At 51.1% G+C, this 22357-nt stretch overlaps 2 protein-coding genes across 7 annotated transcripts in view; both read left to right on the plus strand.

The window, feature by feature from the left end:
* PASK (PAS domain containing serine/threonine kinase) overlaps positions 1–14085 on the plus strand; it is a 39625-nt gene extending 25540 nt beyond the window's left edge. For 4 of the 6 annotated variants that reach the window (XM_082631400.1, XM_082631399.1, XM_082631398.1 and 1 more), the window contains exons 11-18: positions 54–235; positions 662–829; positions 4575–4700; positions 4784–4918; positions 8165–8364; positions 11026–11159; positions 12748–12894; positions 13488–14085. In XM_082631400.1, coding sequence (XP_082487526.1) covers positions 54–235; positions 662–829; positions 4575–4700; positions 4784–4918; positions 8165–8364; positions 11026–11159; positions 12748–12894; positions 13488–13597 — 1202 coding nt within the window. In that variant the 3' untranslated portion in view covers positions 13598–14085. Of the gene's footprint in view, positions 1–53; positions 236–661; positions 830–4574; positions 4701–4783; positions 4919–5665; positions 5951–8140; positions 8365–11025; positions 11160–12747; positions 12895–13487 lie in introns of those variants that run through there. The other 2 variants (XM_082631403.1, XM_082631402.1) reach the window with 2 other exon arrangements.
* Positions 14086–16531: 2446 nt separating this feature from the next.
* Positions 16532–21393, plus strand: MTERF4 (mitochondrial transcription termination factor 4). Its single transcript, XM_082631496.1, has 4 exons — positions 16532–16617; positions 17784–18267; positions 19960–20144; positions 20796–21393. Exons 1-4 carry the CDS (start codon positions 16597–16599, stop codon positions 21120–21122), a joined length of 1017 nt encoding a protein of 338 aa, XP_082487622.1. The 5' UTR covers positions 16532–16596; the 3' UTR covers positions 21123–21393.
* The last annotated feature ends 964 nt before the right edge of the window (positions 21394–22357 follow it).

The following is a 22357-nucleotide window of genomic DNA, read 5'->3' on the forward strand; positions in this document are numbered from 1 at the left end:
TGACACTGCTGTGGACAGCAGCGGGGGTGTTTGGTCTCCCCTTCCGTCCTCAGGTGTGCAGTTTGAAGTGAAGCGGGTGGAGCTCCAGGGCTCGTCCACCCTGTTCTGCTGCTGGCTGGTGAAGGACCTCCTGCACGGCCACCTGGACTCGGCCCTGCGGACCTGCCTGCTCCTGCCTGGCTCCGCCCACTCCACCCACTCCACCTGCGAGCTGACAGGAGCCAGCCTGGGGGAGGTTGGTGACTGCAGTCAGCTCCTGCCTTCCGCCCGCCTCTCCTAATCAGCATCTCTCTCTCTCTCTCTCTCTCTCTCTCTCTCTCTCTCTCTCTCTCTCTCTCTGTGCCCTCTGGGATGGGAAGAGGGTCTGTGTAGGGTCTGTCTTCTGACACTCTGTGTGAGTATCAAGCCACACGTGGGATTTCAAATCTGTGCGTCTCCGTGTGCACGGTGGGGTCCAGGTGTGTGCCAGTCTGGACCGACATGTCGAGGCCCCTGGCGTACCCCGTGGAGAGCGGGTCTCGGGCCGGGGACCCCGTGGGCCTGGGAAGAGCAGGGAGGGGCAGCACAGGGCGTGGGTGCCGCTGTCGCCGCTCGGCCTGCCGCTGCCCGGCTCCTTCAGTGCGTTGCGTGTGGTCCCTCGGACCTGCCTTTGCGTTCGCAGGCGCTCGCAAGCAAACTCTGGATTGAGGAGCCCTCCAAGGCAGTGGAGCTGGAGGGGCTGGCGGCCTGCGAGGGCGCGTACTCCCGCAAGTACAGCACGCTCAGCCCCATCGGCAGCGGGGCCTTCGGCTTCGTGTGGACGGCGGTGGACCAGGAAGCCAATAAGGAGGTACTGGGCTCCTGCAGGGCTGGGGTCTGCGTGCTGAGGGGCCGCCTGCCCGGCCGCACTCCTCATCCTGTAATGTGCCTTAGAGCCACCGCCCCTCCCTCCCAAGTCCCGTTGTGATTAGATTTGTAGTTGCCTGGGCGTTTCGTGATGCGGGGGAGCTGGCACGGTCGCCGTACTGCTTGTCCCGGGGAACCCCGCAGACTGCCCAGGTGTCCCCGGGCCCAGCCTGCCGATTGCTGGGAGGGCCAGTGTGGGACCCCTTCACCACGGCGGCTTCTAGTCACTTCTGGAATTTACCAAAGCTCCGTGCTTGGGTTGGTACCTCAAGGGTCTGTATCAAAGCCTTGTTGGTCTTAGTGATGTTTCAGTGGATCCTCTGCAGTCTCTTCCTCTGCCGGCAGTGGCAGTCCCGTCTCTCTCTCTATTACTCGCATCTCCTCGCCTCCTCTCCTTCCTGCTATCACCTTGGCTAGGACCCGCAGAGCCGTGTGGAGTAACAGGTACGCTTCCCGACCTCGGGCTGGTCCTCTGTCAATTCCAATGGCTCCTTTTAGGAGCCATGGATACCTTTTGTGTGAGGATACTTCATTTTATTTTCAGTTCACTAAATTTTTTTTTTTAAAGAATGAGCGTTGAGTTCTATCACATGTCTTTTCAGCATCTACTGTGATGATCGTATCTTTGTATCCTTTATTAATATATGAATAACAACAGTCAACTTCCATTCGTAGACTCCCTCCTTAATTGTGTTATAACATTCTTTTAACGCGTTGCTGACTTTGGCTTGCTAATATTTTTATTTGGGATTTTTTCATTTATATTCATACATAAGTGTTTTTTCTTTTTTCTCTGTCAGTTTTGTGGGGCCTGCAGAGTTGGGGACACCGGTGGTGACCAGCACCTGTGACGTCATGTCTGCAGGGGTTTCTGTGGCAAGTCTCGTCCCCTTGGCTGTCCTCATTCTTGTCTTCACTCTCTCTTCTCTTTGCTAGACTTGCCAAAGAATTGCCTATTTTTTAATCAAATATGTGCTTTGTTTTCTTTAAATTTCTTTTCTTGTACTTTCTATGAGTTAATTTTGCTATTTTTCTAGCTTATTAGATTGAATGTGTGTTTTCTAAGCTGTTACTTAATAATAAAAGCCTGTGCAGTGTTGAGTTGTCTGAGTGCACTCGGCCACCTTCTAGAGGTTTAAACACATGCTGCTCTGGGTGTCACGTGTTTCTAAGCAGTCTCGTTCTTAAGTTTCTATTGTCATCTTTAATTTATTTGGGGCAGATCTTCTCACTCTTGGTTTGGATCAGGAATCCAAAAGGCTCTGCGGGTTTCTTTAGACCTTTATACCTAAGGAAGAAGAAGCCACATGAGTAATTTTGCCTTTCAGAAAACAGGGATGTCAATTTGAATGTTATTAGGCCAACATATTATTAAGTAAAGCAGTCAATCAGAAAGTATACTTTGAAGGGTTGGGGTCCAGTTCTCAGGACAGAGTGCAGATCGATTTGCAGGGTGTTTCCATCTTAACAGTATCAATTCTTCTGATCCACGAACATGGGATGTCTGTCCGTTTATTCAGATCTTTAATTTCTTTCAACAATGTTTTTTAAATTTTATTTCATTTACTTTATTTTTTTAAAAGTTTTATTTTATTTTTTTATTTATTTATTTTTTTTTTTTTTTGCGGTATGCGGGCCTCTCACTGTTGTGGCCTCTCCCGTTGCGGAGCACAGGCTCCGGACGCGCAGGCCCGGCGGCCATGGCTCACGGGCCCAGCCGCTCCGCGGCATATGGGATCCTCCCAGACCGGGGCACGAACCCGTATCCCCTGCATCGGCAGGCGGACTCTCAACCACTGCGCCACCAGGGAGGCCCTAAAAGTTTTATTTTATATTGGAGTATAGTTGATTAACAATGTTGTGTTCATTTCTCAACAATGTTTTATAGTTTTCAGTGTACAAGTCTTGTCCTGCTTTTGTTAAACCTCCAGTGTTTTTATATCCAGTTTCTTCTCTTTCCTGTGTTCATGTTTCATTTGCTGGCATACATTTGTTACTAATTTTCCTAGGAAGGATGCATGGGTGTTCCATTCGGAATCCTTGCATGTATTAAGGTGTGTTTTTTTCCCTCATATTTTAGTGGAGATGTGCCTTTTTCCTCTCAGAACGTTTTAGACACACAATGGTGTCTGTTGTCATCTACCATTACTTTGAAGTGAATTTTGCTGCCAGCAACTTGATTTTTATCCTTTCTGTTTTTGTTTTTTTTTTAATCTTCAGAATTCAGAAAGTTCACCAGGATGTATTTCTCTGTGTGTGTGTGTGTGTGTGTGTGTGTGTGTGTGTGTGTGTTCTTTATTCTTGCTCGACACTTGGTAAGACTTCAGTCTGGATGTTTAGAGCTTTCTTTACCATAAGAGGATTCTCTTCTCTTGTTCCGTTATTCTTCCCCCTGCAGCTCACGTTAGGTGTGTGTGGAGGCCGTGGAGGCCGCCTTCCTTCTTGTCTCCCTGAACCTGCAGCCAGACGAGCAGCAGGCGGCTCCCTGCGAGCACGCGAACGCGAGCCCTGCCGTCTGCACCGCTCCGGCCCCGCCTGACCCCATCATCCTCCCCGTGCCGTCAGCCTTGCTTCCACCCTCATCTTCTTGCTTTCCCTTGCGTCTCTCATCTGACCTGTTAAATCGTGGTGACACTCCCCTCGAAGCATCTTCAGAGTTTGTCCACTTGTCACCATGCACATGCTGGCACCCAAGCCACCACCTTTTTTCTCCAGATTATTGTGGCGTGATTGGATATTGCAGAAGCTCCTGAATGGTCTCCCTGCTCCTGCCCTGGCCCTGTGTGCCGTCGGTGCCCCTCGTGCCGCCTGCTCACCATGCGCAGAACCTTCCCCCATCTTCCCTCTGCCTGCAGTGCCTTCCCCCGGCCCCTGTCAGAAGCCGCCGCCTCAGGAAGCCCTCCCTGGCCCCGCCACCCGGCACTTCCCGGTTCAGCTGCTCCTTCTCGGCCCTCGCTTTTCCTGACCCGCGGCGCATCTTGTGTATCGTCTGCTTCCCGGCAGATGCTGATCTCCGTGAGGGCGGGGCTCTCTGTCGTCTGGTTTGGGGTCTCCTGCTGAAGTGCAGAGCAGGCCCGGCCCGCGGTCACTGCTCACCACATGCCTAGCGCCCACCTAGGAGCAGGTGTTTTGTTGAGGGGCAGGGTTGTCATTCAGTGACTTAGAGTGTTGGTTTCCTTTACTAACGGTGTGTTGTTTTTCTATTCCACACTCCAGTGGACTATCATTAATGGACTAACACCGTTTTCTCTGTATTTATCCTGTGTCCATCTGTCTTGCTGAACTCTCTGCTTAGTTCTCAGGATCAACGTGAATGACGGGTTTTGTTCATTTTTTCTAGCTCTCAGGCCTCTTGTTTCATTTTCTCAGCCAGGACATCCAGTACTTGGTTGAGAAATTGGGGTGGCACGCGGTGCTCTGGGGAGCACCTGTCTTTCTGCAGCTCCGCCGTCACCCCCGTCCGCCCACTTTCTAGATCGGGATGGTCCAGTCAGCACTTCCGGTCGGCTGCTGACTTGCTTCTCTGTCTGCTCGCGCCGGAGGGTTGTTGTTAGGCTTCTTCTTTCGTGTCCCTGGGGCTCAGCGGGGCTGGGGGTGGGGCTCGGGTGGAGGTAGAGCAGTGGGCTCACCGGGCTGCTAGAGGCGTGGCGGGCAGGGCCGCAGTCACCTCCTCTCTGTTTTCCTCGCAGGTGGTGGTGAAGTTTATTAAGAAGGAGAAGGTTCTGGAGGATTGTTGGATTGAGGATCCCAAACTTGGGAAAGTCACCTTAGAGATTGCCATCCTGTCCAGGGTGGAGCACGCCAACATCATCAAGGTGGAGAGCTGTCACATCAGTTCTCGAGTTCGTTGTCTTGAAGGTACCCCGGCAGGGCCAGACCCAGCTTTGTGTCTTTCCAGGTACTGGATGTATTTGAAAACCAAGGGTTCTTTCAGCTGGTGATGGAGAAGCATGGCTCCGGCCTGGACCTCTTTGCATTCATCGACCGCCATCCCAGCCTCGATGAGCCCCTGGCGAGCTACATCTTCCGACAGGTGAGAGCAGGCCAGAGCCGCCCGGGGGAGAGTGTGGGCTTGGCTGCCTGGGCCCAGGGCTGCAGGGATCAGTGATACACACTCCGTTCTCTCTGTGAGCTGGATCTGGCCTTCGGTTTTTGGATTTTATTGAGTAGGATATGTATTTTGAGAAGAGAATTCTATGGATGAAGCAGAGAGAGTACGGTGGGGAAGGAAGAAAGAGGCCAGGTACTATCCTGCAATGACAGCAGACGTGGGTTTGATGATTCAGGTTTACTTATATCCCTACAATAGCCACACCAATCTCAAAAATGGACCAACAAAGCTAGCAGACTGGGTTTTGAGATTGTGCATTTGATCTGAATCCTTGTTCACCAATGGGAAATCATTGCTCATTTGTACGTAGAGATCATTCTAGTGCCAGCGTCATGAGGCTGTTGGGATTAAATCAGAGAGTGCCTCTAAGGCCCTTGTGCAGCACACACGAGTCCTGCACACAGGAAGTGCTTAATAAACGTAGCTGTCCAGCTAATCAGTCCACAAAGGTTGTGGTTCTGGCAGTCTCATTTTACAGTGACTATTTGTCTTGATCTCTTGTGTGTCTATCTGTGTATTGATGTTAGTCCACTTGTTAGTTTTTGGAATGGGAGCGTGACCAGGGAAGTGGAAAGGTGTCCTATGAGAGAGAGAAATTGGGTGGCAGGGTGGGGAGGGGGGGACAGCCATTCTTGTTTTAGTTTTAATATTGTGGTAGTTCCTTTCCAGCCGATTCCTAGCTCCCTGGAAAAGATGGAGAGATACCTGGGAGGGGGCTGTGACCAATTCACAGATTTGCTCTTCGTTTCCTGGAGCTGACTTGATTTCTAATGGCAGCTTCCATGAATTGACATTTCTTCCTCAAAGCTATAAGCCCCCAGAAGTTATTGGATTTGTGAAATTAAATTTCTGAGGCACCTACTTGTAAGTTTCGGTCATCATCCTTCTGCCCGAAGAATGTCACCTCTCCCCACTTGCTACTTTGGAAGGTTATTTATGCATCTACTGTACTTCATGGCAAAGATTTGTTGCTGAAATCTTCATGGCAAACAGAGTGTCAGTATGACATAACATTAGGAGTCACTTATCAATAGCTGCTACCCGACCGTTGTTAATTTGGGGCTACTGATACAGGTAATTCTAGTGTTCAATACTTTTTAGCTTTTGCAAGAAGTATCTATAGCCCCTTTGTAAATCTATATACATAATAAGTGTTGTTATATGTAAACGTGGATTCACAACTCTACAGAACTATATTATTACATATAAATGTATGTATGTACAGTGCTAGGTATTAGCCTATTGCCTCTCAGCTCTGGTTCTGTGGGTCTGCTTGGTGAACTGCTCTCCTGTGCAGCTGGGATCTTGCAGGGGGCCTGCAGGAAGAGCAGCTACTCCCGTTCAGGTTCTTTACCCCTTTGTAGTTAATAAACCTTGATGAAGCCTTCCATGTTCAGATTAATGCGTGCTTTCTGTTTCCCAACTGGAACCTGATATGTACATGTGCATGTGTGTATGTATATGCATGTACATATACATGTAAAAGTGTATATATATATGTGAATGTATAAGTATAGACATGCATGTGTATATATGCACACGTGTGTATGTGTGTACATGTGCACATGCATGCTTCTTTATATAAATGTGCAGGTATGTATATGTTTGCATGCATGTGTATATAAATATACATTCATTTATTTATTTAAAGTTAATTAATTCAGCTTAGTTTGTCTGCCATGAACTGTTGCTTCTGACTCAAAGATATTCATCTGTAAATATAAAGTTGTCTCTAATGATGTAAATGACTGACTACATCCATGAAATCACTATGTTATTTATTTATTTATTTATTTATTTATTTAAAATTTTTGGCTGCGTTGGGTCTTCGTTGCTGAGCGCAGGCTTCCTCTAGTTGCGGCGAGCAGGGGCTGCTCTTTGTTGCAGTGTGCGGGCTTCTCATTGCGGTGGCTTCTCGTTGCAGAGCATGGGCTCTAGGCGCGTGGGCTTCAGGAGTTGTGGCGCGTGGGCAGAGTGGTTGTGGCGCAAGGGCTTAGTTGCTCCGTGGCATGTGGGATCTTCCCGGACCAGGGCTCGAACCCGTGTCCCCTGCATTGGCAGGCGGATTCTTAACCATTGCGCCACCAGGGAAGTCCCGAAATCACTGTGTTGATTGGTACAGTTGGTGTCCAAATTATGAATGGGGTCAGAAATTGTACTAATCTTACTTAAACTTAACTGAGGTGCTACTTTTGTTGATCTCTGTCACCAAATGTGCAGTGCAGGCAGACAGCAGTATATTCTAGTAACTTTACCCTTTCATAGAGGAGACTAATGTACTTGGCTTGTTGAAATGCAGCCCATTTCCTGGGGAGTTACTTTAAATTCACATGGTTGAGAATTCCACACATGTTGGGGAATGTATGGCTGACACTCAGTGCTGCTCTTTGAGGAGCTGCCAGAGCCTTGAAGTAGGAGTTTGGAGACTTGGCTTCTGTCCCCAGCTCTTCTGAATTTCCATGTGAACTCTGGGCAGAACACTGGCCCTCACTGTGAACCAAAGGTGGTAGAGTCAGGCCTTCTCTAGGGCCACCTCCCATGCAACCAGCCCACACTCATTAAGGTGCCCACCATGTGTCTTTGTAGCTTCTGCTGTGGTCTGTCTGTCTTTCCTCCCAAGATGGTCGTTCTGTATCTGCTGAGGAGGTTTCGTTGGTAGCACACAGACAGAGAACTTAAAACTCACATATTTATCTGGGGGAGGGAGGAATGGGGGTGTCAGTGAAAGAATACAAAGTTTCAGTTTTGCAGGATGAGTAAGTCCTAGAGGTCTGCTGTACAGCATGGTCCCTATAGCTAACAATGTTGCATGGTATACTTTAAAACTTGCCAAGGAGGTAGATTGTGTCTTAGGTGTCCTTATCACAAAATAATAATAATAATAAATAATGAAATTAAAGAAAAGAATCCTAGATCTGCGTTGCTGCCTTGTGGGCATGATGTGTGCCAGCCACAGTGAGCATGCTGCCTGGAGCTGCTTTTCCTCTGGCTCAGCCGTGTGCAATTTGCAGCCTCCAGAGTCTTTCCTGTCACCAGTTTGTGATGAGTTAGAGAACTATTTTTTTCTTTGTTGTTGTTCTTTTCTTTTTTTCTTCTTAATCCTTAATTTAAATTCATGTTCTACTTGAATTGCCTTTTAAAAAGCCCCCTGTGGCCTCCTGATTTCAGCTGGTGTCAGCAGTGGGATACCTGCGCTCCAAGAGCATCATTCATCGGGACATCAAGGATGAGAACATCGTGATCGCTGAGGATTTTACAATCAAGCTCATAGACTTCGGCTCGGCAGCCTTCCTGGAGAGGGGCAAGCTGTTCTATACCTTCTGTGGGACAGTGGAGTACTGCGCGCCCGAAGTCCTCATGGGAAACCCGTATGTATCGTGGGAGCTGCAGCCTGTTGTCACACCTGCCATCAGACCTGCAGTTGGTGGGGTTTTAGGGAAAAAAATGGTTTCAGTTTGTGCCTCTTTGACGAGGGTGTTGAGTGATAAAGTATGTTTGGGAAATAAGTGGGCAGGCAGGCAGGCAAAGTGAGGTGGGTCAGGGAAGCTGGGGAATGGAGACAGGTTCAGTGTATTATTTCCTCAACTTTTATGTTTGGAGTTTCATATAATGAAAAGCTAAGAGAGGGCTTCCCCGGTGGTGCAGTGGTTAGGAATACGCCTGCCAATGCAGGGGACACACGGGTTCAAGCCCTGGTCCGGGAAGATCCCACACGCCACGGAACAACTAAGCATGTGCGCCACAACTACTGAACCTGCGCTCTAGAGCCCACGAGCCACAACTACTGAAGCTCACGTGCCTGGAGCCCGTGCTCCGCAACAAGAGAAGCCACTGCAATGAGAAGCCCATGCACCCCAGTGAAGAGTAGCCCCAGCTCAATGCAACTAGAGAAAGCTCGAGTGCAGCAATGAAGACCCAATGCAGCCAAAGATAAATAAATTTTAAAAAAAAGGAAAAAAAAGAAAAAAAAGTTAAGAGAAAGATAAAAAGAGTCCCCAAACTTGGGACTCTTCAAATGAATGAAGAGGATTTTTTTTTAGTTGGTTTATTTATTTTGATGACAGAACTAGTAATCTAGTCCAATAATGTATCGCTGGGCTGGCCATGTAAGAAATCAAGCAACAGAAAAAGTACTAATGCAGAGGGTCCAGGCTGAAGCTGGGTCCACTCCTGGCCAGAGGTGCTGTCGCTGGCTGGCCCGGCATGCGTCAGCTCGGGGCACGCCAAGCCTCCTGCTCTGGCTGAGAGGAGAAGCAGGGGTGCGGGCCGCGTTTACATCTCTGTGCCCCAGAAGCCTGTGAGCTGGAGGGGCCCGGCCTGGGCAGGGCCTGGTCTCAGGGAACTCGGGAGAGGAAAGGACACCGACGTAGCTCAGGTGCTCTTGGGCTTGCGTGGAAACGGTGCTCAGTGTTTCCCCTGCGTATGCATGGATTTCTGTCTTGTCCATATGTAAACGAAGTGTGTCTGTACACATGTGAAATGAAATCCAGTCAGATCCGGACCACAGGTATCATCCTGTACCACCTACACGTACTTTGGAGCGTTGTGGTTAGGACATGTCTCTCCAGGAGGGCTTGTGGTTAGAGGGACGGACGCCAGAGCGTCGTGGGGTCCTTCACTGCCCGGTTCTACATCCCGTCCTCAGGGACCCCGCTTCCTCCCTCTTGTTTTCATGTCCTTCTACTCCAGGGGCGGCAGATCCGGCCCCCACCTGTTTTCATAACTACAGTCCTGTCAGCTCACGTAGTGTCTGTGGCTGCTTTTGTGCTGCCCTGGTGGACAGAGGCCACGTGGCCCCAGCCTGAAATATTTACTGTTTGGCGCTTTATAGCAAAAGTTTGCTGACCCCTGTTCTAGTCTATTGGATTTTTCTCTTTAGCCTCCAAAACTCTTAAAATCTCTTTTTCCAAAACATAAATGGCACAAAACAAAAACTGCCAAATCTGATTTTCTGGCTGTAGCATTGTCTCATCCCCTCACTTCCCTGAGGTCTGTCCTCGTGGCCCCTCCCCTCCTGGCCCCTCTTCTCGTCTGGGGCCCAGCCCCCTGCCCCTACTGCCCACTGGTTTCCCATCTCCTGATGTCCCCAGGCTCTCTGTGGCCCCCTGGAAGGCAGAGGGCTCTGTCCTGGGCCCTCTTCTCACCAGTTCCTCTCAGCCACCTTGTCTACATTCCTGTTCTGCTGCAAAGACGCTGCTGCCCAAGTCTCTCGGGGCCAGACTGTCCCCCCCCGCCTGAGCTCCAGACCCGAGGGACCAACCGCGGTGGCAGCACGGGGGCTGGTGCGTGGGGGCTGTCAGCCTGGCTCCCGTGCCTGCCCAGCAGCGGCCTCACCTCTTCTACGTGGAACCAAGGTGATATGTATTTTTCTGGTTTGCTGTGAGGATGAGGGTTAAACCATGTACATGCCTTGCAGAGCGCCAGCATCTCACAAGTGCCCAGGAAATGGTGGCTGGGATGAGGGTGTTTATAACCACAGGCAATAACAAAGAGCACCCCAGGGAGCTGCCTCCCTGAAGCCTGCTCCTCCAGCCGGCCGGCTGCCTGCACTCCCTCTCTCCATGCCCTTCTCACTCACTCTCCTCTGTCCTACGCCACTGCCTTACCTCATCCTTAAGGATGCTCACCCATGCCAGTCTCGCCTTGAGCATGCTTCACGTCTTTCTGAAACTGCCTGTGGCTCCCCAGGGCCCCTAGTGAGCCGAGTTCCTGCGGGCCTGGCGCCTGGCACTCTGCCTGCGCTCCCGGGCCTTCTCTCCACCTCCTCCAGGAAGACCCTGGGGAGGCACTCTGCTCTGCCCCCGTGCCATCTCCTGACTGTCTCTCAGCTGCCGAGTGGGGCTTTGCTTTTCCTCTCCCTCCGCACCACGTGGCCGGCGCCCGGCTGGGGGCGGACGTGCCGGCGCTGAGGATGCAGTCGAGGAGTGTGGCGTGTCTCCCTGGAAGCCGCTCTCGGGTGACTCGTGCGGGTGCCGGGCTCACGTGCGGGGCCGGCGCAGCGCCCTGAGTGCTTTCTCTCCTTCCTGCAGTTACAAGGGGCCGGAGCTGGAGATGTGGTCGATGGGCGTCGCACTGTACACGCTGATCTTCGAGGAGAACCCCTTCTGCGAGCTGGAGGAGACCTTGGAGGCTGCGATAAACCCCCCGTACCTGGTGTCGGAAGGTGAGCTCGCGCAGTGGCGGGCGGACGGGCGCCGGCGTTGCACCGGCTTCCCGTCTGCGAGAGCAGCGCACCCGGGTCCGTGCCGATAGCCCAGCTCTCTCTCTTTTCCATTCTTCTCGGACTTTGATCTGAACGTAAGGACGATTTGAATATGACTTTCAAACATCACAACTTTATTTTTAGGAGAGTTTCCCTTTGGACCACAGGGACCTCTTCTGAAGGATGCGCACACACTAGCAGTCTCTGAGCGTGGCCGTGGCAGTGACTGTAAGGTCACCTGTGGGGGAGGGCAAAGGATGGACTTGGCCCCCCGGCCGCTCGTGTGGAACCTGGGGGTTTCTGTCCCACCTCGAGCTCCCGTGAGCTGGCTCCCCCAGGGCCATGAGTGGCGGTTTGCATCTGCAGTGAGGACCGCCGGGCGGTAGGCCTGGAGTGGGACCCTCACGGCCCATACCTGGAGGTGCTCCTGGGAGCTGGACCACGGGGTTCTGAGGTCTCTCAGACATTAGTGACATAGTGACATTCTGTGATGCCAGAGTAATCATTCATCGTTACAGGCAGTGAGGAGATAAGTGTCCTCATGAATCAAGTCTTTGCCTTGGGTTCTTTGCTTAGGTTAGAAGCCTGTGTCTCAGCCCGCTCGGGCTTCCATGACAGGACACCTCAGACTGGGGGCTTAAAGCACAGACATTTCTCAGTCTGGAGGCTGAGAGCCCGAGATCAAAGTGCTGGCAGATGTAGTTCCTGGTGGGAGCCCTGTTCCTGGCTTGCAGACAGCTGCCTTTTCCTGTGTCCCCACGTGGCAGAGAGAGGGAGAGAGCCGGCCCTCTCGTGTCTCTCCTGATAAGAGCACCGATGCTGTCGCGGGGGGCCCCTCCTCATGACCTCGTCTACCCCTCGTCACCTCCCAAAGTCCCCGCCTCCTAGTACCATCACACTGTGAATCTGGGTAGGGGGCACACAGTTCAGTCCAGAGCAGCCTAGAAGAAGATTTGTAGAGCTTTGCTAACGTTCTGGATCCTGTGGTACCACGGCTCTTGCAGCTCTGCCCACGGAGGCTGCTCCGCAGGCTCTCTCACTAGGCTCTCGGGATACTCACTTGGGACAGTGAGGCTTGGAGTGGCCCTGGCTGAGGTGACATTAAAAGGAAATGGGACCCAGATCCGGACTCAAGGCTCGGGGCTCTTCTCAGAGCTCGTGCTGCCTTCCTGTGGGGACTGAGCTGGGGCTCCGCTGCCGGCCACCTCCCACCTCCGTCCTGTCATGTGATCCCTATGTCCACAGCTCTGCACCCCCAGAGTCCCTTAGAGCAGGCCCAGGTTGGGACCTGCCACACTTGGTGTGGTGAGCAAGGTGGGATCTCGAGCTCCAAGCTTTCCTTTCAGAGGCAACGAACATCTCCCACAGCCCCTCCTGAAGCATAGCTGGGACCTCACGTTCCAGAACCCCCAGAGTGTTAGTTAGAAGTGGGGATCCAGAGCCACCTCCTGTCCCATCAGACTCAGGACCTGCGTTGTGAAATGCTCTCCACCTGCCCCCAGCCTGGGCCCTCCATCAGTCTTCTGGCCACACGCCTTTCTGTCCCCAGATCTCATGAACCTCATGTCTGGGCTGCTACAGCCTGTCCCCGAGCAGCGCACCACCTTGGAGAAGCTGGTGACAGACCCCTGGGTGACACAGCCTGTGAACCTGGCTGACTACACTTGGGAAGAGGTGTGTCGACTAAACAAGCCAGGTGAGAGGCGAGGCCCATGCCCCTCGGGGCTGAGGCGGTTCCCAGGCTGCTTCCCGGGCCTTGGGGGAGGGCAAGGTTCCTTCCTCTGTGCTGCCCTGGACATGAACGTCAGGGCCCAGAGCTGGCTTGTCGCCTGTGAGACAGACTCCAGAGTTCCCTGAACACCACCAGGGGCTTTGGGAGGTGGGTGCGTGCCCACGGGAGCCCCTGACAAGGAGGAACCCACAGACAGGATTGAGGGCTGCGGCAGAGAGTTTGTGAAGTGCAGCTGGCGGTGGTCTGAGCAGGCCGAAAGGGAGGATAAGGCCCAGACGAGGAGTGCGATGGTCTGGGGGACCCCGGGGGCCCACAGCTGGGAGCGGCAGCCCCGTGTGTCTGGTCCCCCCTGCTCAGAGTGGGCAGACATTGTCTGTGGCTCTGGACGTAGAATCCCCGCGGCACCAGAGCAGGGTCCAGGGAGTCTAGAACATTGCCAGTTGGGTTCTGAAGGGTTCCCCTGATGTCTTTTGCTCCTAAGAATTTCTCCAAAGAGAAGCAAAGTATTTTAGAATCTTGCTGTTGGCAGTTGACACAGTATCTTTTTCTTTTTTTAGAGAGCGGAGTTCTGTCCACGGGCAGTCTGGAGCTGGAGGGCAGGAGCCCAAGTGCAGTGGCTTGGGCCCCGGAGCTGCGCAGGGCTTCATGTGCACGGGCAGGCCCCTAACCGCCGGGAAACCCAGCTCTCTGCCGTTCTCCTTCACTCAGGAAGGCATGGTATATTCAGGCCCCTTCCATTCAGAGGAAGTAAGTTCTCAAGAATTAGGCCCAGTACACCGTCTAAAACCTCATATGCAAGCTTGATAAATGTTAGAACAAAAGCCAGGGATACTATATTGTTTTAGGGTTATAAAATAGACTTGGAATTCATTCTTTTTCATGGGCTTGAAAAAACATTCTAGTGTTCAATTGAGTTTTGTACTATTTTTTACTATTAAAAGGCTTCTAATTTGTGAAATTCCAAAAGGCATACAGAAGGTTTTTAACCCTCTTTCTACTTTTGTATATGTGCCTATGTTTCTGCTTCCGGACTTGGTATATGCTCCTCCGATATGTGGAATGTGTAGAACCTGTTCACCAAATGACCAGACTATTTCATTAATTTATTTCCTTGAACGTTTTCCAAATTAAAGCAACTTTGTTAGTAAACAATTACCCTGACTTGGACCATGTGGATTCTTCTACAGTGCTGGTATGGGGAGTACTTCATTACTTTATTTTTCCATTTGTGCATCTCCACTTGCCACAGCTGGAGAGAGGTTCAGCCTTGGTTAGTTTGGGGGTCCCTCCTATGGGTGAGCCCAGGGCTCTGCAGCTTGCTTGGTCTAAGGAGACTAGAGGGTGTGGTGTTTCAGGCATTGCCCTTCTCCTTGTGCACAAGCTCACCAGGGCCGGCCCACCATCTGTCTGTGCTCTGCTGTCCACCCACGACACCCTCCCAGCACTCCCCAGCCAGTCCAGGTTCTCTCCGTGACTATGTGGGGGGCGTCCAGCCCCGACTGTCTCTCTCCCACCCCCGTTCAGGCCCCAGTGCAGTGCTCACACACTCAGAAGGCCCTTCCCGTCTAGGCTCCAGTCCATCCGCCTCTGAAACAGAGTCAGCTAGCTCAGGCACAGGAAATCCAGCCTCTATTTTGCATCTGTGTTAGAGGGGAGGGAGTGGTTGGCGTCAGAGGGAAACCTTTCATTTTTCCCCTGCTCAAATAGCAGGAAGAAAACAAAACCAAAACCAAAACCCGCCCCCCCCCCCCCGCTACCCCAACCCATGCCTTTTTCCCACGTTATCACTTTCCGCAGGTGCCAAGGCTCCTGCCTGGAGCTCTCGGGAAGATGCTCAGGGGCCAGCCTGCCTCTAGTATGATCCTGTGTTCGGTTTCTAGTGTTCATTTAGGAAGCATGCAACTGTCGTGATATTTTCGGATGCTCCGATGACAGTTAATTTGAGTCTCAACTACTGGGATGCAGGATATTGCCTTCCCCTTCCTTTAGGAAGTGCTGCCCGAGTTTCCGTGACGTCTCAAGAGACTGACGAGGGCCCTTCCTCCATCCGTCAGGGACAGTAAAGGCAGGGCTTTTAGAAGTGAATTTTTAAAGTGTGTAGTACGTTAATGACATTTACTCTTCAGAATCAAATGAGTCTCGTGATGTTCAAAGAACTCTTCAAGAGTGGGGAAAAAAAACACAAATGTTTTCCTATGTAGTTTTTATGATGCTTATAACACAAAAGAAGTTACAGAATGTTTTTTCAGACAGGTGTGCAATGGGCCGAGAATGCAAAGTTCTAGGTCTCCAAGAACTGTTACTTCTCTATAAGAAAAAATAATTAAAACTCATCTGATCTGATGGCAGCAGAAAGTCTGAACACTCTGAGAGTGCTCTCTGCAGAGAGTCCAGATAGAAAAGTTTACACCCTCCCTCTTCTTTGGCATAATCCTTCTGTAGAAAGATTTTTAGCATCCAGTCTGGTGCCTGGCCCAGAGCTCTATCAATTGTATCCATGCAAGAACCAAGTCCTTTTTCTCAGTTCAGAAACAGGTAGATAAAGCAAGAAGAAATGCATATACACTAAGGCTTGGGCTTACAATTGGTGGAATTTAGGCAGCTGAGAAAGCACACCTTGTTTTTCTTTTCCACCACTATCCCCTTTTGAAAGATGGTTAGTCTCTATACTTGAACTGTTACAGGCCTATGTCCGAAATTTAAGAATGAATGCAAGTTAGGCTGAAACATCACTGGATTTCATCCCAAGAGGAAACCAGACCTCTAAGCTGGGAGGACCCCTGCCCCCCCTTTTCTTTTTAAACTGTAAAGACTTCTGGAGTTCCATTGGATACTTTAAACCTCTAGAATATGTGTGTGTGTGTATGCGTGTGTGGGGGGGTGTTTATCAAGAATTATAATTGGAGCTCACAAGAAGTAAGGGTGCTTGTCAAATAAGGATTGGTTGGGGTCTGAAATGGTTGCACGGTTATAAGGGGAGACCTTGAGACCAGAAGGTTGCAGCTGGCAGGTGCTGTACTGAATAGGCTGGGGGTGTCCTTGGGTCTGGAACAGTTCAAACTCACGTTCTCAGCGGTGCAGAGAGTGGCTGAGACCAGGTCCTCCATGGCCGCCAGACTCCATTTTGCGTGCCTGAACCGCTCCACTACCATTTCAACTTGTCACTAATATTCATATTGAGTGCAGATTCCACACCAAATAACTTTATCTGGGACCGGCTCCCTTGTACTCAGACCGCCCGGTCTCTACCTCAACGTGAACCTGCTTTGGGAAGGACCCTGCTTTCTCCGGGGAGGTTACTGCTGGACCGCGGGGCGGTGGCCGGTTTGAGCGAGGTTACAGTTTCCTCTCACCTACACTCTTAAGAGGAATTTTAAGGTAATAAGCGAACGTATGGGGAAAGAGCTGTTCATTTGTTGCGCTAGCCAAGTGCTCTAGAAAGCGGAAACCCGGGCAGCGTAGGCACCAAGCAGAGAAGCCGCGGTCTCCGCGCCCACCGCCGGGCGGCGCCAGGCCCCAGAAACCGGCCCAGCGCCGTACACCTGCGGACAAGGGCTGGGCGGAACTGCTTCCCGCGCCTTCGCGCTGGCGAGGGGGAGGGCGGAAGCGACGGACCCGGGAGACGGCTGCTTCCGGCGTCAGCGGCCCTGCCGCTGCCTTCGCGCTATGGCTGCGTTGGGTCGGCAGGTGAGTGGGAACCGCGAGCAGGGGCTCCTGGCGGGTCTTAGAGGCCGGCGCACGCCGACCTGGTGCCGCACCCTGATCTGCAGTGCTCTCCGCTCCGTCAGTGCGGCTTTATCCCACTTTCCCCCCGCCGGCGCTGGGCCGACCCCGCGAGTGGACCCCAGACAGGGCGAGAGCGGGAGGCGGGAGCAGCGAGCGGGTGGACTGGACTGGCTGGCGGGGGCGCGGCGGCCGAGGGCGCTGCGGAGGCTTTGGGACGGGCCGTGAAGCGCGGTTGAGTGCCTGGGGATGTGGGCCTCGTTCGTTTCGCGCCAACCTGAACCCTGGAGACTTCTGAAGTCAACGGGAATTCTCTGTAGTTTGCCTGCAGGCTACCGGGATTTCTTTTGTGGAATGAATTTAAGTACGTGAATCTGGAGGCTCGTGTGAGGTCCAGATTTTTCAGGTGTGGGTACCAACTTGGACCCCCAGAGTTGGCGTGGAAATTACTTTAAGTTAAAGACATTTGAGATTCAGCAGCTACAGAAAGAAGTCTTCTTGGAGCGGCCCTTATCGCGCTAAAAGCAGAATCTTCTGGGAGCGAGGGCCCCACAGATCCTTTCTCCTGGGGAGCTTTACGGCCATGAAGGAAAAAAGAGAGGGAAGACCACGTGTATCTACATAAACATTATCACAGACTTCCTGGGCTCCCATTTGTTCGCCTAGGAGCCCACCGCCCATTTGCTCAAGTTAGCCCCTAACTGTAGCCATTTAGGGAACCAGCGCTTGTGAGCCACCATATGTATATAAATAAACTGTTTTTTTTCTGCCTGTTAATCTTTCAGTTAAATTTGCAGGCACCCCCCCAGGCACTGAAAAGGTGGAGGAAACCCGTCCCCCCATACTTTACCTGGTGGCCTTGAAATAGTTCTCCCCTGTCCCTCCTTGTCCCTGTCTCCTCAGTTATAGCAGCAACAGCTCACCTCTGTGCTCCTGCAGTTCTCTGTTCTCTGTACGTGAACGTCCTTCTCTGTAGGCTTTTAAAGTTCAGGTATGACTTTGTGGGTTGCTTATAAAACGTTATGTTTGTGTAGGACCAAGGCACTAAATACCCTGCCTCAAAAATCCCGAGGTGTCCATTACGTGGGAGTGGTGAGGAATTAATTCCCTTTGGGGGCTGTGTCTTACAGGTCTTGGATTGGCACCGCCTGATCCCCCTCACCTGGTCCCTTATTGCTAGGCAGACTCCTCAGCTTGGAGAACAGAAGAGGACGACTGCTTTTTTGCTGCGTAAACTGACAACGGTCTCCAGCGGGGGGGGGCTCGGGGATTCACCCTTTGTTGAACCCCAGAAGTGCGCGCAAGAACCAGAGCACGGGACGGGGCTGACTCAGTGCCTCCTTGAGAAGCAGAGGACGGCTGTGGAGCGAGAGAAGATCGTCAGTTCCCTCCTGGACATGGGCTTCAGTGATGTCCATGTTAATGAACTGCTCAGTATACAGCCAGGTGCCCACCCTCAGCAGTTGCTGGACATCATTTCAGAATTAATACTCCTGGGTCTGAATCCAGAGCCTGTGTGTGTGGCCTTAAAGAAAAGTCCTCAGTTACTGAAACTGCCTATCATGCAAATGAAGAAGCGCTCCAGTTACCTGCGAAAGCTGGGGCTTGGAGAAGGTATGAAAAGGTGTAGATTGTATAGAGAGAGCTGAGGAGTCAGAGATGGGGAGCGAATAGCCTGGTGAGGTGGGTTCGGGGAGGTTTCTGGGGGAAAGGCCCTTGAGAGGAACGTGTGATTCGGCTTGGAGGTGATGAAGCAGAATGAGCTCCGCAGAGGGCATTGCAGGAGGGAGGGGGGACTGAGTGACCGACCCAGGCTCGTGTCTGGCGTGTTCACTGTAGGGGCTCTGGCATCTAGAACGGCGCTGGGCACGTGGTGTTGGTTTATGTTCAGGTATGTGCCCTTTGATGCTCAAGCTGACTTGGGGTGGGCTTAGTGCTTTGTGTCTGTGTGATGGGAAGCCAGAGAGACTGACAAAGTTCCCTGTAGAGGCTTGGATTCCAGTCAGGTGTCTCGATTTACTGTGGAATGTGAGATCTGCCCAGATTCCTGGGACACTGGTGGAGTGAAGGCAAAAAGAGCCACCATCCCCACCCCCACAGGATTCGCGCCCCGGGAGCCCTAGAAGTTCACTGGATCTCTTTACGGGCCTTCTGGAGTGGGGCGGGGCGGGGGGGGCGTGAGCAACTCCTAGGACCCCTGCTCGCTTTGACCAGAGGAATGCCACTCTTTTGTTTATTCTTGACTCTTGCTGGTAAAATATTGTCGGGGGTGGGGGAGGGGGAGAAAAGGTTTGGGAATTCAGATTTCAGAGGATCTTTATGGCCTCCTTCTCTAGAAGATGAGCAAAAGATAGTGGTGTGTGTTTCTCTTAACAGATTACCTATCGCAGTATAATCTAAAAAGCTAAACTTAGCATCTTATATGCAGCGGTTATATCAATAAATTAATAAGCTCAGCGTGGCCTTAAGCTGCAAAGATGAAGACTAAATTCCTGAAATTCATTCCTGACACGTTTTATCAAGACACTGACTGACTCACCTGTTAGGAAGATTTTAATTAACAGTTTAAGTAACTGGTTCTAAGTTTCTAGGTACTAAATTTTACTCAGTTACCTGTAGGAAGACCATATGCCCTAATTTGCCTGGGAGAGTCTCAGTTTATACCAGTTACCTTAATGCAGTTACTAATAGGGACTCTGTCACCCGGAAGCACCTCAGTGTGGATAAAATATATGGTCACCGCCAACCAGGAGGTCATCAGTCTCTGTGGTCGTGCATCATGATTCTTGTTATTACTACATTAATTATTATTGTGGAACACCTTTTCATTGAGTTCAGGCTCCTAGGTCTTAAGAATGTTGGTTGCGAATATTTCAAGGACTATTTTATTATAGAAGGAAACATGAACCCAAAACCCTGACATGGGGGAAGCTACTATCCCATCTTACTGTCTGAGCTTTCCAGTAAATCCCTGTGAAAGTCTTTTCTAGGTGAGAAGGGCAAGAGGAGACCTAGAATATGAAGTAGGTGCCTTTCAGCTGTGAGGCCAGAAAGAGGCCTCTTGATACCAGGAGGGAAGGTTGGTGAGTCTGAGAAGTGAGAGGGAGTCAGTGGGGAGATGTGTCATTCTGGCCCATCCCGTTTCCACGACGCTTCTGGGAAGACGTATCTGAAGCTGGCGCTCCTTCTGTGGAGGAGAGGATCCTTGTTTGTTTTTTAAATACTGGCTTGAATTGGGTGTGGTTGGCCACTTGGGCTTCTGGAATATCCTAAAATTATGTACTTGGCCTTTTTTACATTCTTCAGGGAAATTAAAGAGGGTGCTTTACCGTTGCCCTGAAATTTTCACCATGCGTCAGCAGGACATTGAGATCATTGTCGAGGTTCTCAAGGAGAAGTGCCTTTTCACGGTAAAGCAAGTCACCGAGATTTTGCACAGATGCCCCTGTGTTCTTCGGGAGGACCCTGGTGAACTGGAATACAAATTCCAGGTGAGAATGACTGATGGCGTGATTAGTAACAGCAAATTTTCGAGTGTAGTCAGGGTTAGCTGACTCGAGGTGAAAGGCTTAGACCCTCTTTGCTTGCACCAGCCAAAGAGAGTTCGGTTTTGGTTCTTTCACTTCTTTACTACAGGTAAAAAAACCTCTTTTGCAACTTTTCTGCCATTAATAACGGATGACCCAGGCCTATTCTTAGAATCCTAATGAGGCCTCTGCTTAGAATACTTAATTTAAAAATAGCTAGAACCTTCCTATCTTTAGAACCTATTTTGCATGTTGATCTTAGAAACGTAATTGTGAAGGGTGTCCTAATTTTTTGGTAACAATTATGATGGCTTAGGTCAAATCCTAGATGTTTTCTGAATTTTTTGCCTATTTTTTCCATACTCAGTAGTTTTCCTTACCCCATGAAGAAGAACAGAACTTAATTTCTCCCTCCTGCCCTTTATTTTCTGCTGCATTTTTCTCGATACGAATTTGAAAATGCTTTGAGAGCCATCACGCAGGTGTCGGGATCATAGTGTCTTGCCCTTGCTAGCGAGGCAGGTCTCCGAGCGCCTTTGGACAGTCAGTTCGCTGTGCCTTAGGAGCCTACGAAGCTCTGTGCAGCTGCGCTTCCTAACCACGCTGTGTCTCCAGTATGCCTATTTCAGGATGGGGATTAAACATGTGGACGTGGTGAAGACCGACTTCCTACAGTACTCCATGACCAAGACCAAGGAGAGGCATGTGTTCCTGGAGCGCCTGGGCCGGTACCAGACCCCCGACAAGAAGGGGCAGACGCTGGTCCCCAACCCTTTACTCAAGGACATCCTCAGGGTTTCAGAAGCTGAGTTTCTGGCCAAGACAGCCTGTTCTTCTGCTGAGGAGTTTGGGGTGTTTAAGGAGCTCTTGGCCCGGGAGGAGGAGGAGCCTGAGGGCCGAATGGCTGACGCCGGAAGCCTGGAGGAGGAGGGGGAGCCGTGACGGACGGACTGGAGTGAAGAGCCCAGACGGATCGGAGGGTATTGTAGTTTCCCAGAGCTTTGGGGAACTTCACTTGGATCATCTCAGGTTATTTTTCATTCTCAAACTGGTCTTTTGATGAAAAATTAATTGGACATCACCTGAGAAGTAGACTAAGAAGCAGATGCATTGGTTTGATCTGCCGTCAGGTTCTGGGGGGAGGACCCTGTTCCATCCTGAATAAAAGGCTGACTTTGAGCCTCTAAAATCGGGGGGGCTCAACACATCGACATTTGGTCTTACTTTTTCTCTCCCATCTGTGTTGGTGACAGTCCCGTGACAGTGGGGGATGTTTCTTCTGGTTCAGGAGTCATTTTACATCCTTCTTGTGACAAAGACAGAGTTCTGAGAAGACAGCGAGCTTTTAGTATATCACAGCACTTTATTTTATGAAAACAAGGAGCAGGTTTTCCACAAAAATACTCAGGTTTTTAGTTCAAAAATAGCTTATGGTTTTGTAATTGCAGTCATTGTACAGCAGAGTAAAAGGAAGTTGATTAGTGATGTATGGTTTTGTTCTGCACAACTTCTTAACGCCAGCAACGCGTGGGGGCACTTTTTGAATCTTTGTGAAGAGCAGGCCCTGACTGACCGCTGGCGGAGTTTGCTTTCACGCCAGCTCAGGCCCAGGGGGTTGTGTCCAGGCCTGACGTCTCTGGCATCCATGGAGTTCTGACCTGGAGCCAGGGCCACAGGTCTGGGCTTGGTTTCATTTCAGGGAGCTCTCCATGACACCAGAGGTGGTGGAAGGCCCCTTGGGGAGGCCAGTGGGTCTGAGGAGTGACTTGAAGAGTTGGGGTTGGGGAATGGACTTGGATGTAAGCCAGGGGTCATCTCTGAGGTAGAGGTATAGCCCTGATGGCGTGAGCTCTGCGAGGGGTGGGAAGATGGGTGATTCCTAGAAGGTTCTGGAGATTCCTGGGGGGAGCTGGCACAGGATTGATGCCGCAGAAGACATTTTTGGTGTGATGTGCCCAAAACTCAGGTCTTTACAGCATTTTAACAGCTACACATGAGACTCCTGGTGCTTGGCCTTGCTTTTCTCGCAGAGACCATGTAAATCCTGTCAGGTAGCGGTTCTCATCTGGGGGTGATCTTGACACCAGGGAACACCTAGCAACATCTGGGGACATTTCCCATCTGGTTGTTAGGACCAGGAGTGTGTGCAGTTGGGGTCTAGTGGGTCGAGGCCAGGG

This window comes from Mesoplodon mirus (genome assembly GCF_964341445.2).
Source record: "Mesoplodon mirus genome assembly, chromosome: 8".
Classification (NCBI taxonomy): Eukaryota; Metazoa; Chordata; class Mammalia; order Artiodactyla; family Ziphiidae; genus Mesoplodon; species Mesoplodon mirus.

What these genes read in the sequence shown, in the direction of transcription:
- MTERF4 (XM_082631496.1), top strand. Translation starts at nt 16,597, where the DNA reads ATGGCTGCGTTGGGTCGGCAG. An exon ending in AAAGCTGGGGCTTGGAGAAG is followed by an intron (nt 18,268 to 19,959) that starts GTATGAAAAGGT and finishes TACATTCTTCAG; the next exon opens with GGAAATTAAAGAGGGTGCTT. An exon ending in AACTGGAATACAAATTCCAG is followed by an intron (nt 20,145 to 20,795) that starts GTGAGAATGACT and finishes CTGTGTCTCCAG; the next exon opens with TATGCCTATTTCAGGATGGG.